Below are 16,784 nucleotides of genomic sequence, written 5' to 3'. Positions count from 1 at the left end.
AAAAAAATGAGCAGGGCTGGCTATCTAACTGGATTTTGGCTGGAAATAGAAATCCATCATAATGCTAAACCTTGCATACCCACTGCCCACTAACATACCTTGTTAATTCAGTAATGCTGATAATACTGTTTAAATGATTTGACAGATAGTGTCATTGCTTGTTCAATGCATGGCATGTACAGTACATGTATTAAAAGGTTCGCTGTTTGAGGCATTGGTGTGAGATTCCTAACACAAGATGTGGTATCTATACAAATGTTTCAGATACTGAGGAGGCTGTTAAAATGGACTTGGTGGAGCGGCTGGGTTGTTGTAATCTTCAAAACAAATTTGTTGTGTTCTGATTTTAACATCTGCAATCCTGTTGCGTTACCAGCATTAGAATTGCAATTTCTTAAAAAAAATAAAAAAATAAAATGTAATTATTTTTTAGTTATTTATGTATGTATTTATTTAAACATTGCCTTGGAAGTCATGAATACATTCAGAACTGTCGGAAATGGGAAATTGAGATAAAGCTACAGCTCTTGTCTCAAAGCACTGTATGCAGAGATCTGGCGCGTGTGGTAAGCAAACCTGCACATGTGTGTGTGACTAGTGGTGTCATTTATATATATATATATGAAGTAACTTAAAAAAATGATGGTGAGTAAGTAGATTCAAGAAAATGCACAGAGTCCTTTTCTTCAATCAGTTGCCAGGTTTATTGAAATATGCAGGGAGTCTGGTCCCAGGTACAGGACATACAGAACTCAAAATTACAATGTTTGCGTGACATTAAATACCCTTCTGTATAGATGGTCCACCTCCCCTTTCTCTGACATTAACCAATGGTCAAGGTAATTTAATTTATTGTGTGAGTGTTAATGTGTGTGTGTCTGTGTGTGTGGTCTAGTGTGACAACCTCTGAACTCAGTGCATTCTTCACACTCCTGGAGACAAAAGGTCCATACATCTGCCTTTTGTTATCTCCTTGCGACCCCCTTTGATGCCAGTGGGATTATCTCTTTTGATCTCTCTGAAGTCTAGAGCCTGTTCCCTTCTAGTCCACAGCATTGTTATCTCATTAGCTTGCAGTCATTGTTGGGCAAGAGTTTGTAGACGCATCGTCTCTATCAGTGGTTAGCAGTACATGCAATTTGAACCAAACAGTCTGCTATCTGCAATATTAGTCTCTTTTCAGAAAAGAACACCAGTATAGCTCTGCTAGTCCACATGCGTAGCAAACCCCTAATCAATTCTCAATCCATGTTTTCCAACATATATATATATATATATATATATATATATATATATATATATATATATATATATATATATATATATATATATATATATATATATATATATATATATATATATATATAGATATATAATAAAATCATGATTCAAGCTGTTTCATCATGGGTTGCCCGGGTAGGGGGGTTGCCAGTGGTTCTCCTAGCTTATTGTTTTAGGTAATTGAGACTGCAACCTTAATGTGTAAAAGCACGATTATTCAAATGAGTTGGTAAGGAAATAACTTTGATGCAGGTAAGGGATGTTCCACCAGATACATACATGTTAATGCGTCCATATGTTTAAGTGGTACTCTTGATGTCCATAACTACTTTTAAACGTTAAATGAAATGGATCAATGTATTTCATGTATTGTTATTTAATAACAATAATTGATCTATTTGTATTAACAGGTGGAGGATGATGCCATGCCTGTTGATTTAGAGAAATACCTGTACCAGGTGGAAAAGCCTCTTAAAGAAACCATTAACAGGTACAGTAAAGGACATGTATATGCGTAGGTGTTATGCTTACACATTTTAAAAGGATAGCATATTTGTTTTCGGTTTCATAATTGATTAATGGCAGTGCTGTTGTTTTTTGATAGACAAAGCCTTAATGATTTTCTGGATTCTTACCACAATCAAGTCCAGCTGTACCTTCAGCATGAGGTACAGTACATGCAATGTTTCTGAACTTATCATGTGATTCTCAGCAGCATATTATCACTGTTTCTGTAAGCATGTACAATTGCACCCTAAAGCATCAACATGACATAGTTTGTTGTGGCAATTATATATTTAAAGGGTAAGTTGTTCTGTGATCAGTTTGTAATAATATTCTGGTTTTTTTTTTGACAATATAAAGCACTGCAACCTTGCTTTCAGTGCATTAGAAAAGCTGATGCCAAAACACAGTGTATTGTGATTACCCTGTGTATATATTAAGCAGTAACGGCACTGAACTATCAGAGACCACACATAACAAACAGACTGTTTTCGGCTGTCTACATGTTTTTCATCTGAACAATTTTAGTGGGCTCAGCAATTTCATCTGTTGTTAACTGTGGCGTTTATTTTTCTTCTGTTAGAACAACCAGTACAAAACAGTGGATAATATAGTCCAGGCTGTCAAGAATATATGCAGTGCACTAGATGGGGTTGAGACCAAAGCCATTACAGAAGCTGTAAAGAAACTCAAGAGGACTGTCAGTCTTCCAAGGAGCAAAACCATGGAGGTAAAGCTGGGATATACATCTTCAGCACTCTTGCCAGTCACAGGGGGGTACTGCCAGAGATCATCACAAACCGGTCTTGGTCTGTTCCTGCATGCCCAAGCAGTCAACAGCGTTATTGATTGTGTATTTGTGGGTCTGTTTTAATGATGCAAAGATGTTAATACTGCCACTCTAATTCTAATAACCTTGCTCCATCACAGACAACTTCCCAATGTATTCATATTGTATGATTGATAAGGGCAAGTCATTAAATCATCCCTGGGGTGAAATACAGTGAAAAGAGCAGTGGTATTAGGATGTTCCACTTTTCAGATAATTAAATTGACCCTGTGAATATAAATATATTGAATATTTGTGGTGCATACCTTGTGTAGGAATATGTTTCATACAGGCTATATGTTTGTTGTCCCATTGCCAGTTTTCAGGCCGTTGAAACACTCACACATTTTTGCATCATTGCATCTTTTTCTCCAATGATAATTTAGCTTCTCTTTCTAGTAGTTGAGCGATATTAATCCATAAAAGCCAGCATGTCCTTGCATTCTCCTTACAGTTCTGTCATTGCCTACTTTTTACAGTTGGGATCAAAATCTGCTGATGGCTCAAACAAAGGTGCTACAGTTGGTGAGTATGGATTGATTGTTTTCTTATGTGGATTACAAAACCTGCAAAAGCACATTTCCTGGAAGGTATACTATCCAATTGTGTTTCAACATGAAGTGTTGTTTGAAGCTTGATTGTTTTAGACAGGTTCATGGAAACCAGGACTGAGGTGATCTTTTGTTTCAGGGTCCTCTGCTCCTCTAAGTCCTGTTGAGGAAAGCATGAATGGGTTGACGACTGCTTTGTGTGACCTGTTGCAGCTGTACCTGAGATCTTTCAGCAGCAGCAGCAGCCCTCAATCTGCTCTGTCTGCTCCCAAGGAGAGGAGGCGCACAAAGGAAGCCTGCAAGACCACAAAGCACCTCCAGTTTACCCTGTTTGCAGCTCATGGCATTCCACCAGGTTGGATCAGCAGGTGAGAGTGTTGCTGTCCAGCAGGCAAAAAGTGATCAGATAACTTAGCATGCATAGGTCAGGTAGAACAAAGATGTTGGCATGTCCTTTTTTTCCTTTCTTTTTTTTTTCTTTTTTAAAAGGACATCACATTTATATCACACAGAACATGTTGTTTTACATTGTGCACATATATGTTAACATTACATTGTGTTCTGCTTCACTCCCAGTACCAGTAGGTCTAATGTAGAGCCTAGTCAAACTGCAAGTTGGCCTTAACATTGTAATTTGGTTGATTGATTTGGGATTTTAACGTTCACTGCCTGCAGCAAATGGGTGTTACTGACAGTATAGTCGCTGTTTGAAAATAAGTCATGTGGTCAATACTAGTGTGAATTTCTGTTGCATCCTGTTTTTTTTGTCTGTTTTTTTTTTTAAGTATGTAGATTCAGATACTGAAGAGAATGTGGTCTGCTTGAAGAGCTTCGGGGTGTTTTATACCAATGCAGGACCAACTCCAGGATAAAATTCACTTGAACTTGTTATAAATAACCATCTGCCATCTAGAGAGCCATAAGCTATTTTCTTGCACTATTTATAAGCTTTACTAAGCTTTCTGGCGTGAAATTTCGATTATGTTACAGCAGTGTTTCTAAAAATGAATGAAGATTGTGTTAACTGAATCCCCAACAGTGCTACTTTGTTGCCCTATCTTTAAAGTTCTCAGAGCATGAGAATGAGAAGAGATTTTTTCTAAATGTAGACTGAATGCTTATTAAAACAAGTGGTTTATTCTGGTATCTGCTGGTATTACCTCACATAGACCGCATCATTGTAACACTGGCACTGGGCTTTCAGAAAGATAGCTGGCATGACCTACTTCAGTTTATTTGGCTTAGTGTTTCATGGAATTTTATTTGAAAATATAATCTGTTTCTAATAATGGACAGTTTTCTGGAGGTGTAGTAGAGGTGCTTGTATGTTTTAGTATTTACATTCCAGGTATTTGTGTCGACAAATATCCTGAAGATTAAATAGAAGTGACCAGGTTCTGACATACCAATGATTAAACCTAGAGTGGCATGGCACTCCAAGCCAGGGGTTCCCTACTCTTAACTTAGTGCTTCCTTATTATTATATAAATAGTTGCACTGCTCATAAAATAGATATGTTACGCCCGTGTGTTCCATATTTTATGAGCTAGCACACTGATCACCCTATGTACTGTAACTCTGAAGTTGTCCATCTGTATCTTGTGACAAGGTTTGGCAACCTACAGCAGATAAGAAGAGTAAAGTTATTTTCTTTATACCTAATGCAAACATGATGCTTTAGGTGCTTGGATAAAAATAGTTATTTCATTGTCAAAATTCAGCTGGTCACACAACTTTCTTTAACGTTTGTCTCCTTATGCACTGTGTATTTCAGTACACTTGAAACACTTGCTAGTTTAAAGCCCAGTAATACGAAGCCATATGATTCAGTTAAATATTGCCATAATTTCTATGTACTCCACATTTAAAATCTGTCAAGCTTGTAAAAATCTCTACAGTACAAGTGCAGTTGTGTGTATTTAAAGCATTGCTAACATTTCTTGGTTTGTTTTCCTCCAGCTTTGAAAAGTACTACCTGCTGTATTCTTTGACCCATAATGGAAAGAACTTATTTAAACCAGTTCAGTCTAAGAAAGTGGGAGCATACAAGAACTTATTTTTTCACATTAAATGGGATGAACTGTAAGTGAGCATGGTTGGGTTTGTATTCTCTATCTCTTTCTCATGTTGAATTGACATTCATTTTTACATTTTCTTGCTGTTGCTTTTTTTTTTTTTTAAATAAGGATGTAGCCTGTATTTTCATCAACAAACAGGAACTAGCTTGGATCTGTGTGGGGAATTAACTTGAAAAGGGCCATTCAAATGTCTGTCTCTTGATTTTGCCTACATTGTGTTATATTTTATTATGAATTTGTTAATGTGAATATTTCTGTTTACGTTTCAGGGTAAGCTTCCCTATCCCAATTTCACAGTTACCTTTAGAGTCGATGCTCAGTCTTACTTTGTGTGGAGTATTACATCAGAATGCCAGCAGCTCGCCAGATTCTAACAAGCAAAGAAACGGACCTGAGCTTCTTGGCAAAGTTTCCATGCCTCTGTTCGACTTTAGACGGTAACTATCCGGAAATGTTTCTAGTGGATTCCAGAATTTTAATGTATGTTGTGATTAATATGACCTTTCTCAGGGGATAACTTGAGTTCCTACATCCTCAGAATTTCATAATCGATTTGTGAAATTAACATTGGCGCGAAAGATACAATTGTTGTTGATTTTGGTTAAGTTGAGTTGAGTTTCACCGAGTGATGAAAGGGGTTCTGCCTTTTTCACTGAATGCAGCCGCACACTCACTTAATAAAACAATTTCCATTTCTTTCAGAGTGCTAACACGTGGGACTAAGCTGCTTGGTCTGTGGACCAGTTTCCTTGTCTCCCCAGTCGGTACTGTCAGTAGAAAAGGAAATCAGATGGAGAGAATAGTCATGCAGGTAATCATGCCGTTAGCTAAAATCTTTAGTTGCGGTGAGTGTGCATGCATCTTTTTCCAGTATTCTCAATTATGAGTTATAACCGAGCTTGAAGTAATTTATCAACAAGCAAAGCGAAGCAGGGGTGTGCCTGTTGAGTATCAAACACGTTCAGTTAGAGAGTGTAAACTTGACCTGCTTTGCGATTAGGAAGACATGATTGCAAGACATGTAATAAAATCTATGGATCATTTGGGTGTGTGCTTCTTATTGATAAATAAAACCACTGCTTCTTACAGGTTAACTTTCCAAACACAGATGTTGACATTCAGTTTGTTGAGCCTCAACCTGCTAGCAGACCACCACAGCCCAACTGGGAAACACTGGATGTAGATGCACAAAAGCAGCTTAGGACACTTTTCAGTAAAGAATCCACGTTAGGGTATGTGATTGTGTGACATAAACATATGAGTAGCTCCCTTGATTGGTGTATATATTAACATTTTTGTTTTTTTATTGTTTCGTCATTTGTATATTGACTTTTTTTTAATACAATGGGTTATTGCAACAGAATATACCTTTTTAACTAAGCTCATTAGATTCCGTATATACATTATGTATTAATCATTGTTTAAAATGGTTATGGTAATACTATTAATACTGATTTATAAGCCTTTCCTTTAATTATGCATTATTTTGTCCGCTGTCCTAAGGCATTGCTTTAGTGGTCTCCAAGAATCTGAATACTTTTTAGAAGGTCCAAACCTGTGATTGGAAGACTTGCAGCAGACCTTGCAGATATAAATATTGTGACTTGAATTATGTAGAGTTAGATTTGTTCTATGTCTCTCTGAGCAGCCTGTTGGTACAGCTATATATTTTTTGTCAGTAAGGTCCCATGCATTCTCATTCATACCCTTTTTCACAGAAACAATCAAGTTTAGCAAGTGGCAGCCAATGTGTTTGTGATTTTGTCAAGATCTGTGCCTTCGTTCTCTGCGTGCATTAAGCAAGTGCGTGTCACATCCATCAGTCATTGCTTTGTGATCGTTTATAAACCATTCCTGGACTTCCTTAGGCACTGGATTAATATCCAATTATATCATCCTGATATAAAAACTAAAAAAGTGTTCCACTGAGATACCAGGCTCATTAATAAAACCATTAATGTGATTATATAATTATATAAAAAAAGTTATATTTTCTTTTTAATTAAAAATGTTAGGAATGTACATGAGAGGAACAATTTGAATTGGAAGCTGCTCTGCATGCAATATTCCTAACCTGTTTTGAATAGTATCAGAAACTCTATCTAGCAGTTTAGCCAAATATAATAAACACTATTTATAGTCTTTCAGTACTGTAGATCGCATTTTATTTAAAGTGAGGAATTTGATATCTTTTTAGGCTAAATGTCAGGAACTTGGCAAAGCCAAACTGGGGAAAGTTCTTGATTATATTTAACTGAAATTTGGGATTCATTTGCCAACAGGTTCTCCAAAGCGGATAAAGAATTTTTGTGGGATAAAAGACATTACTGCCAGTCACATGAAAAGAGCCTTCCTATGGTCCTGGCTAGTGCTCCAAGCTGGGATTGGACCAGTCTGCCTGAGATACACTCACTCTTAAACCAGTGGACTCCGCTCTCACCTGTCTGTGCCTTGGAGCTGCTCCACTCCAAGTAAGTGGGTCAGTGGTGTAGTCCCTTGTCAGGGCAGAGACAGTTAAGGCTTGTTCATACTTTAACTGTGTGAACATTTCTGAGGGCTGATTTTTAGTCACTCAAGTCGTGCCACTGTATGGTGATTTTTAAGGGCGACTGGACACCATGGTTGAATGTTTTTTTTGTTTTGTTTTTTGTTTTCCCCAACTCTAGCTAGTCGTGTCGCACAACCATCTCCGTGGTTACAGGACTGAAGTGTGAACCAGCCTTTTTCTTGCCCTGTGCCAGTCATGAAAATGGTGTGCTAGCTTTGTAGACAAGTGTTAATAGAGGACAATCAAACGTATTTCATGTATTAAAACCCAGGCCTCAAATATTAGGGAGAAAATGGATTACATGCACAGGGCTGTTATGGCTTTAGATCATAATATAGCAGCATGCTGTAATAACAAATATTTCATTCCATTCAGATATGCAGACAGTGAAGTGCGCAGTGTTGCTGTGACTTGGATTGAACATTTAAGTGATGATGAACTGGCTGATTATCTTCCACAGCTTGTGCAGGTAATACAGTCCCACATTTAATAATAAATGCTAGTAATTCCTTTCAGAGTCCATGATTGGGAAATGGCTGTTCTCCATTTATGTACAATAGCTACACACACTTCTAGTAGATTGGAATGATTTTACCATGTGTCTCCTTGTAGGCTTTGAAGTTTGAATGCTATCTTCACAATGCCTTAGTTATGCTCCTCTTGTCACGGGCACTTGGGAACATTCATATTGCACACTACCTGTATTGGTAAGCAAATGCATCACTTATTTATTTTTTTACTTGTTTTTCAAGTTCACAAAAGGTGCCTTTTCTTGGCCAGCAAAACTGCTATATTCCTCTTTTCTACATTGGCCTTTGAGGTGCTGTTGGTGTTGTTGTGATCAGGGGTTCATTTGTGCCAAATCCCAGCTCCCAAGTCTAACAACGAGAATTATATAGTTTGCAAATTTTGAACTGTATGACGAAAAAATTACTATTTTTATTACAACCGCAAACAGTGTCAACGATCGTGTTCATCAGATTACTTAAAACACAGCTAAGCAAAGGCCGGCATGCAGCTACCGACACCAACAATAAGGCACGAAATCCACAAGCAGATAAGAACTTTAAGCATATGTGGAAGCTAATGTAAATCAAGGTCAATACATTAGGTCTAGAAACAAATCTGCTATTTCAAATGAACCCCTGGTTGTCATAGATGGTAAATATTTAAATGTAACTGGAAAATTGAAGTGCATTGTAACTGATGGCAGGCTGCTGAAAGATGCAGTGCAGGATCTGAACTACAGGAGGCGTTATTCGATTGTATTGGGGGCCCTGCTGTCTTTGTGTGGTAAAGGACAGAGGGAAGAACTGGCAAAGCAGACCAGACTGGTTCAGCTGCTGGCCATCGTGGCAAAGAGAGTGCGTCAGGCCAGCGGATCTGCTAGACAGGTGTGTGCATATTCTTTGAAGGTAGCAGTCTCGCAGGATTTGCAACCCTTGCATTTCCCTGAGCGCTACTGTCCTTTGTATACAGCAGCAATAAACCTGGCCTGAAATTTACACAGCAGGAGAATAAACATTTATACTAACATCAGAACCATCCTTGTAATGCAAACACCATCCAGGTTACTGGCTAAATAAAGTAATCCTGTTTAATGTTAATGGTAGGTTACCAGTACTTTCCCACTTCCCGTTCATTTAAAAACAAATATTGTGTATCTGTATACTGTGGAAGAACAGATACATGCATGCAAAGCTAAAATGATTATGTGAGGGCATGTGAAGTGTGTGCATATCCCATTACTTATTACATCTAGCATTGTACTAGTGAATAATGAGTATTGATTTGTTTTGGTTGCAGATTGTTCTTCAGGAGGGCATGGAAAAAGTGCAGTCTTTTTTCTTAAACAACAATTGTCGTCTGCCCCTGAACCCCAGTCTGGTTGCCAAAGAGCTCAACGTCAAGGTATGCTTTTTCATTGCTTAAGATGAGCATCGAGTAATATTGTTAGGGCAGTTCTAAAATGTGTTATTTATTAGATGTGTGTGTTGTGTCGTGTCGTGTAGTGTTGCTTTGTTAGCTACAGTATATTATGTTTTACAAAAAATACAGTATGGCCTCAGTGGAATTTTTTATACTAGAATTTATACCTTTTATACTAGAATTTAAATAATTGCATGCAAGCTACTAGAGTGTACGGTACACGCTATTGACCTCATCTGTTTACTGGGAGTTTTCACTGAATACTCAATCCCACAGATATAAGGTTTTCTTTATTGTATGTAGGCCTGTTCCTTCTTCAACTCCAATGCTGTGCCCCTCAAAATAACCCTAGTGAACGCAGACCCTCTGGGAGAAGAGATCAATGTAATGTTTAAGGTAGGCACACACTCCTAGTAATATTAGAAACACACTGCTCTTTTTAAACTTTAGATAAGACTTTATAGAAGAATTTTGAGAAGGTTAAAGTCTTCAAATCTGATAACACATTTACTTATTTCAGCTAACAGTTTTATCTGACATTATATTTTAATACAGTAAAACCGTGATTATCAGAACAACTACCTAGTTACCTCTGTTTCTGTAAATGCGATAACCAGCCCACTATCTCAGTTTTTTAGAGTGCAGTACAGTACTGTAATTCTATATGTAAAGTGGAATATTTGCTGGAATATTTTGATGATCCAAACAAGTTTGTTATACAAACATCCCCTGGTCCCAGTCCGTTTGGATAATTCAGGTTTCACCTTATTGCCAAAACCTGCACATTATCATTAATTGAGAGGAGAGAAATACGTGAACTGTGGACAGCCGTTCAAACCATTCAAGAAAGCCTACCTAACCTTTTTTATTACCTCCGAGAAGATCAAATGTGATCCGTAGTATCAGTCAGCTGTTTGTAATGGAAACAGATCAATAAGACATACAAAAAAAACTGTATCTCCAGTTGTTATGATTTGTTAAGGATCTCGAGTATGTCTAAGGTTACAGCATTTTCAGCACTTTACTCACAGGCTCCCTCTGGTGACAAATTAGGAACAGTATTTTAGATTACTGTAAAACCGTAAACATTTGTGAGCCTTTTATTATGCGTTTTTCGCGTATGAAAAATTAACTGCAAACACTTTTGACACAAATATCAAATTCCACTAACAATACATACTTTGTATATTGCAACAGGTCACCAACATTTCTGGAGCAATAGTTTTTATGGCTGTGATTCGCCAAATATTTTGGTAGCAAATATTTGTAGCTTTGCAGTATTGATTCATATACTGTATTCTTGGATAAGAAATCTAAATGAAAAGCCAGTTGCTTAGCCTTTAAATAAAGCTGACTCGCCTGCACTGGGTGTCTCTTTCCAGGTGGGAGAGGACCTGCGTCAGGACATGCTGGCTTTGCAGTTGATTAAGATCATGGACAAGCTCTGGGTCCAGGAAGGACTGGATCTGCGAATTGTCAATTTTAAATGCATCTCAACTGGCAGAGACAGAGGTATTCCAGTATTAATCTAACTGAAGATGTGAAGTTACATTTGTTTCCTGTTTATTCATAAAACAACAAAACATTGTCTGCTTTGTGTAATTTATATTCAGCACAGAAAGACTGCCTTTGGATAACTCATTTTAATAATTTCTGAAAAAAAAGTAATACTAAGAAAAGACATAAATACATATTAGTATATTGGATTAATTTAATGCTCTTCTGTTTTGAGTGGAGTGATCCATCCTATACTACTAGTTATATGCAGACTTGAGTGGATTTGTCTTTATACAGGTCTTCAGAGTTGAAAGAGATAAAAGAAAAAGACCATTTAGAATATCATTGACATTCAATCACACTCATTTAAATACATTGCTGAAACAACCCCCCCCCTTCCCGTTTTAAAGGCATGGTTGAGCTTGTACCGGCATCAGACACACTCCGAAAAATCCAGGTAGAATATGGGGTAACAGGATCCTTCAAGGACAAGCCCCTGGCAGACTGGTTGAGGAAGTATAACCCAGCTGAGGAAGAATACGAGAAGGTAAGCAGCAAGTTGCACATTGTGCGGGTTGAGTCTTGTACTGAACTGGCAGTGCATCTCGTGCTGTGCTAGTTCTGGACCTCACCTGAGCAGCATTGTTAGTGGTTTTCTACTGAGGCTTGAGACTGGAAAACACAATTGTGACTTGACCTAGGTGAAAGGTGAGTGTATTAATCCCCTGCACTAACTTACACACATTTGTTACTTTTTGCATAATTTACACATCAGTTAAATTCTGCTTGTCTGATTTTTAGCTGAACGGAATTAATAAAAAGCTGTATATTTTTATTTTGTAATGCCTGCTTTCTCTGTCTTTCCAGGCATCGGAAAATTTCATTTACTCCTGTGCAGGGTGCTGCGTAGCTACGTACATTCTGGGAATCTGTGATCGACACAACGATAACATCATGCTGCGCTCCACAGGACACATGTTTCACATTGATTTTGGAAAATTTCTTGGGCATGCACAAATGTTTGGAAGTTTTAAAAGGTACAGCGTTTGGTGGTTTAATTCATTTTTTGTATATTAAATTCTACTGGCATGTCGCTTTTGGCACTCTTTTAATCAACACTTAATTTCTACTTTGTTTATCAGGGATCGAGCTCCTTTCGTGCTGACTTCGGACATGGCTTATGTCATTAATGGTGGTGAAAGACCCACACGCCGCTTCCAGTTGTTTGTGGATCTCTGCTGTCAGGCATACAACCTGATTCGGAAACACACCAACCTTTTCCTCAACCTCCTTTCTTTGGCAAGGACTCACATTCAACCTTTTTTTCATTTTTGAAAGCTAAATGAACATGCTGTTAGCACAGATGTCCTTGCCAGATTCCAGGATTTTGTGCGCTGTGTTATCAAACCTACAGCTAATTTTACTGTGTATTTACAATTTACAGATGACATCGTCTGGGTTACCAGAGCTCACCAGTGCGCAGGACCTCAAGTATGTTTATGATGCTCTGCAGCCCCAAACAACTGATTCTGAAGCTACTATTTTCTTTACAAGGTATTGGACTGAAGTCATCTTCTCTCCTAAATTATCTCTTTATTAGTAATCAGAGTGCAATGTAAGACTCCTCTTTTTGCATAGCAGATTAAACCATACCAGCTTTTAGTGTGAGCTTATTTACACCCCTGAGTTTAGTTAGAAACACGGTACACCTCTTTTTTTTTCTAGGTAACATTCAATAAAGACTCACAGGAAAATCCTGAGTGGCATAAACTGCTATTCAGTTATTCTGTGGTAGTTGTAGTATGCGTTTTACACCATCTTTGTAGCTAACGCAGATACACACTTGCTAAACTTTTGTCTGCCCCTTGCAGACCTGGTCAGAATACAAATAAAGTCTTTTTGATATCGGTGTTATTGCTTACATAACAGTGTATAGTCTTGAGGACTGTGTGTGCAGGCTGGAGGGTGATCTTTGTTAGTCCGTTCTTAACAGTGTTCCCTTCCTTCCAGGTTGATTGAGTCGAGTTTGGGAAGCGTTGCTACAAAGTTTAATTTCTTCATTCACAATCTGGCACAGCTGCGTTTTTCAGGACTGCCTTCTAACGATGAACCCATCCTGTTGTTTTCTCCTAAAACCTACTCTATGAAACAAGAGGGGCGAATCAAAGACGTGTCTGTCTTTACCTACCAGAAGAGATACAACCCTGACAAGCACTATGTGAGTTTGTTGGACAGTTTCATAATTCTTAATTTGCTTGACCACTTACTATGGTTAGTTCAAATATTTAAAAACACCAGCACAGTAAACAGGTTCACAAGAACATGCATAAAGATTATCTTGAAAAAAACAATGTATTCCCACAAGTCGATTACAAATATTATATTGTTGAGCAACCATTCGATGACAAAAATGGAAAAATATCAGGAATGCCTTTTTTTTTCTTTTTTTCCCTCTGTTTTTTGGTAGACATACGTTGTGAGAGTTTGGAGAGAAGGACATAACAATACCAGCTTCATTTTCCGCACATTTGATGAATTCCAGGAGCTGCACAATAAGCTCAGCATCCTCTTTCCTCTGTGGAAACTGCCAGGGTATGCCACTTTGATCTAAACGTTAAATCAAAAACATGTCCTGAATTCAACACAAAAGTACAGTACATAATTGTTACCATTTAAATGCTTCAGGTTTCCCAGTAAGATGGTACTCGGAAGAACCCACATTAAAGATGTCGCAGCCAAAAGAAAAGTGGAGTTGAATAGTTACATACAGAATCTGCTGAGCAGCTCCACAGAAGTAGCGGAGGTGACCACGCAGCAAGAACCTTCATAACATTATTGGTATTTGAAAAAAAAAAGATTTACAATTTAAAACATGAACAGGTTGTATTAACCGTTTTTTTTTTTTGTTTGTTTAAAATCCAGTGTGATATGGTATACACGTTTTTCCATCCAATAGCAAGGGACGACAAGGCTGAAGGGTTTGAGGGCATATCGAAATCTCCAGGTGCGTTATTTAAAATAGAACTCAGTGTTTCAATATTGACTCACACAAGTACTGTAATTAAAGTAATAGCATTGCTGACCAAGCATTGCCTATGATAAGCACCACTCTGGGAGTACTGCTTCTTTTATATATTTATTTCAGTTTTAATTATTTCATTTTTCAGATGTGAGGCCTATGAGCCCCACGTCCGGTACAGTTGTCGGAGAGGTGAAATTGTCTGTGTCCTATAGGAACAACACTCTGTTCATCATGGTGATGCATATCAAAGACCTGGTAAGCAACCTTTAATAACACACTTCACAGTTACAGGTGCTGTCTTTCTGCACTTCTCAATGGAAACCTGCCATTTTATATGTATTTTGTAAATTGGGTTTCAGGTAACTGATGATGGAACAGATCCAAATCCTTATGTGAAAACATATTTGCTTCCAGACCCCCATAAAACATCCAAACATAAAACAAAAACTTCAAGGAAAACCAGAAACCCAACATTCAATGAAATGGTAAGCATTTGCTAGTGCTAATAATGTCAACTCTATATTGTGTATAAATACAGGATTTATCACACTGGATAAAAAGGCTATAAAGCCACCAGGTAATATTTGGGGGGTGGTGGTATTGAAATAGACACAGGAAAAAACCAATGCTAGTTATATGAGCAAATAATAACGAAGCAAACAGCTACACTGTGAATGAACACTTGTTTATTATTACGGTTCTGTACGGTTCTCTTGGTGTCTGATGCTGCTTCTCTGTAATGTTTTATTTTGCAGCTGGTGTACAGTGGAGTAAGTAAGGACAGCTTGAAGCAGAGGGCGCTCCAGCTTAGCGTGCTTAGCGCAGAGTCACTGCGAGAGAACTACTTCCTAGGGGGCGTCACGCTTACCTTGAAAGATTTTGACATGAGCACAGAGACTGTTAACTGGTACAAGCTGCAGGCTGTTCCTTACTTTTAGACTCAAGATGCTTCCAGATACACAAGACGGATTGTTTTAGGCAATTCTCTCCTGACATTTCTTCATTAGGACTTTTCTTCCTTTTAAGCACACTATCCAGTTTCCTAAATGTGACTGAAATGTTTTTAAATGTACAATTAGAGGACCAAACTGCTCACAATAGATCTGTTCGGACTGAAGCACAAACCCATTAAAGACCAGCATCTGGTCACCTGCACTAGCTCTTGGTCTTTGTTGCTTATTATAATGGTGTCCTACTGAAATTGGCTGAGTTTGAACCAAAAGACTACTTCTGCAGGTCAAAACAATCATAAACAACACATGCCAAAAAATAAAACAAATATCTTCCACTCTGAAAACAAAATAAGAGGGTGCCTTGTTCAATGAACTGCTGTTTGTTTATTTTTTCCTTTTAGTCTTGAATTAACAGTAAGGTATGCATTTTATAAACGTGTTACAGATTTCTTAGAACTAATTATATATCACTCTAGGGTTTACAGGAGTTTGGACACAGTAGGGTAAAGTGCTTGTGTAAGTATCTACTGAGTTAGAATCACATTTTAATGTATATTTTCATAAATTGTTAACATTAAAATTAGTTGCAAGTGAATACCATGCTGTAAAAAGTAATATGAATGCATTTGCTGTCAATGGCTAAACACACTTTGTTAGAATATCAGGCACATCTGAACTCCAGGTGTTCAGTACATGCATCTTAAAAGAAAGAGATTTTACTTGGACAAAGACGTCTGCCAAATATACTAATAATAATACTGCAGTTGATTTACTATTGACACGAAGATGATGTACTGCAGTGTAATATTATTATTTCTTTTTTAATGAAATTCATACAGCACAGGTTATAGCACAAACTTTTATTATTGATATTATTCCTTTAAATATGTAGCTCCAGAATGTCCTGGCATTGACAACAGCAGCTTTAAACATGACATTGCTACATAATTTACTTTATCAATACTGGCAGGACTACATTTTATTTCTCAAAGTGACAGAGTTCTCAACTTTATTTCTGCATAACAAGTACTGTATTTCCAATTGCCAAATGATTCCAAGTTAACAAGTGATAAATACTCTGGAATACAGTGTATATGTAGATCTGTGGTGGGGTGTCAACGCATAATACAAATAATTCTAAAGAACAATGTTTTCTGAGTTTAAATTGAACTAAAAATACACACAGAAAACAAAGTGGTGGGATTCTATGGTAAAGTTTGAGCAAGTTACTCATTCTAGTCATTATCTATAACTGTGATGTGCTGTACAGTTCCTCATACAAAAAAGTTTAACTGGGCCAAAAATGTTTTCCTGTTAAATATAAATTAAGGTAGTGTTGCTGTTCAGTTACTGTGCAGCTATTTTTCACAGTTTAAAACTCCATAAATGTTAACATATGTTTAGCTGTATGACTGTCAATCAGTCAGTAGAACTGCCACCAAAAGCTGTGATTTGGCCAGAGTGATATAATCATGAATTTTCCAAAACAAATAAAAGTACTGTATTTGCACTTTTTACTACATGTTAAAAACAGAAACAAGATATATGCTGAAGAGACTGGAAAACCTGTATATAAAAAAAAAAAAAACATA

At 37.4% G+C, this 16,784-nt stretch overlaps 1 protein-coding gene across 1 annotated transcript in view; it reads left to right on the top strand.

Moving 5' to 3' along the window:
- The window catches only part of LOC121294691 (phosphatidylinositol 4-phosphate 3-kinase C2 domain-containing subunit alpha-like), a 29,283-nt gene extending 12,990 nt beyond the window's left edge, over positions 1-16,293 (top strand). Inside the window, exons 6-33 of the mRNA XM_041218685.1 lie at positions 434-566; positions 1,692-1,771; positions 1,886-1,949; positions 2,369-2,515; positions 3,094-3,139; positions 3,305-3,533; positions 5,125-5,247; positions 5,513-5,680; positions 5,946-6,054; positions 6,333-6,475; positions 7,526-7,714; positions 8,167-8,260; positions 8,404-8,498; positions 9,005-9,185; positions 9,598-9,702; positions 10,024-10,116; positions 11,103-11,232; positions 11,628-11,764; positions 12,085-12,254; positions 12,360-12,516; positions 12,662-12,771; positions 13,228-13,435; positions 13,685-13,809; positions 13,903-14,020; positions 14,140-14,221; positions 14,385-14,494; positions 14,599-14,724; positions 14,995-16,293. Of these exons, the coding sequence (XP_041074619.1) occupies positions 434-566; positions 1,692-1,771; positions 1,886-1,949; positions 2,369-2,515; positions 3,094-3,139; positions 3,305-3,533; positions 5,125-5,247; positions 5,513-5,680; positions 5,946-6,054; positions 6,333-6,475; positions 7,526-7,714; positions 8,167-8,260; positions 8,404-8,498; positions 9,005-9,185; positions 9,598-9,702; positions 10,024-10,116; positions 11,103-11,232; positions 11,628-11,764; positions 12,085-12,254; positions 12,360-12,516; positions 12,662-12,771; positions 13,228-13,435; positions 13,685-13,809; positions 13,903-14,020; positions 14,140-14,221; positions 14,385-14,494; positions 14,599-14,724; positions 14,995-15,177 (3,655 nt within the window). The 3' untranslated portion in view covers positions 15,178-16,293. The remainder of the gene's footprint in view (positions 1-433; positions 567-1,691; positions 1,772-1,885; positions 1,950-2,368; positions 2,516-3,093; positions 3,140-3,304; positions 3,534-5,124; positions 5,248-5,512; positions 5,681-5,945; positions 6,055-6,332; positions 6,476-7,525; positions 7,715-8,166; positions 8,261-8,403; positions 8,499-9,004; positions 9,186-9,597; positions 9,703-10,023; positions 10,117-11,102; positions 11,233-11,627; positions 11,765-12,084; positions 12,255-12,359; positions 12,517-12,661; positions 12,772-13,227; positions 13,436-13,684; positions 13,810-13,902; positions 14,021-14,139; positions 14,222-14,384; positions 14,495-14,598; positions 14,725-14,994) is intronic.
- Positions 16,294-16,784: the final 491 nt, after the last annotated feature.

This window comes from Polyodon spathula, chromosome 19, assembly GCF_017654505.1.
Source record: "Polyodon spathula isolate WHYD16114869_AA chromosome 19, ASM1765450v1, whole genome shotgun sequence".
Classification (NCBI taxonomy): Eukaryota; Metazoa; Chordata; class Actinopteri; order Acipenseriformes; family Polyodontidae; genus Polyodon; species Polyodon spathula.
The sequence above is the reverse complement of the archived record's forward strand: the minus strand, read 5'-3'. Positions and strand labels throughout refer to the sequence as shown.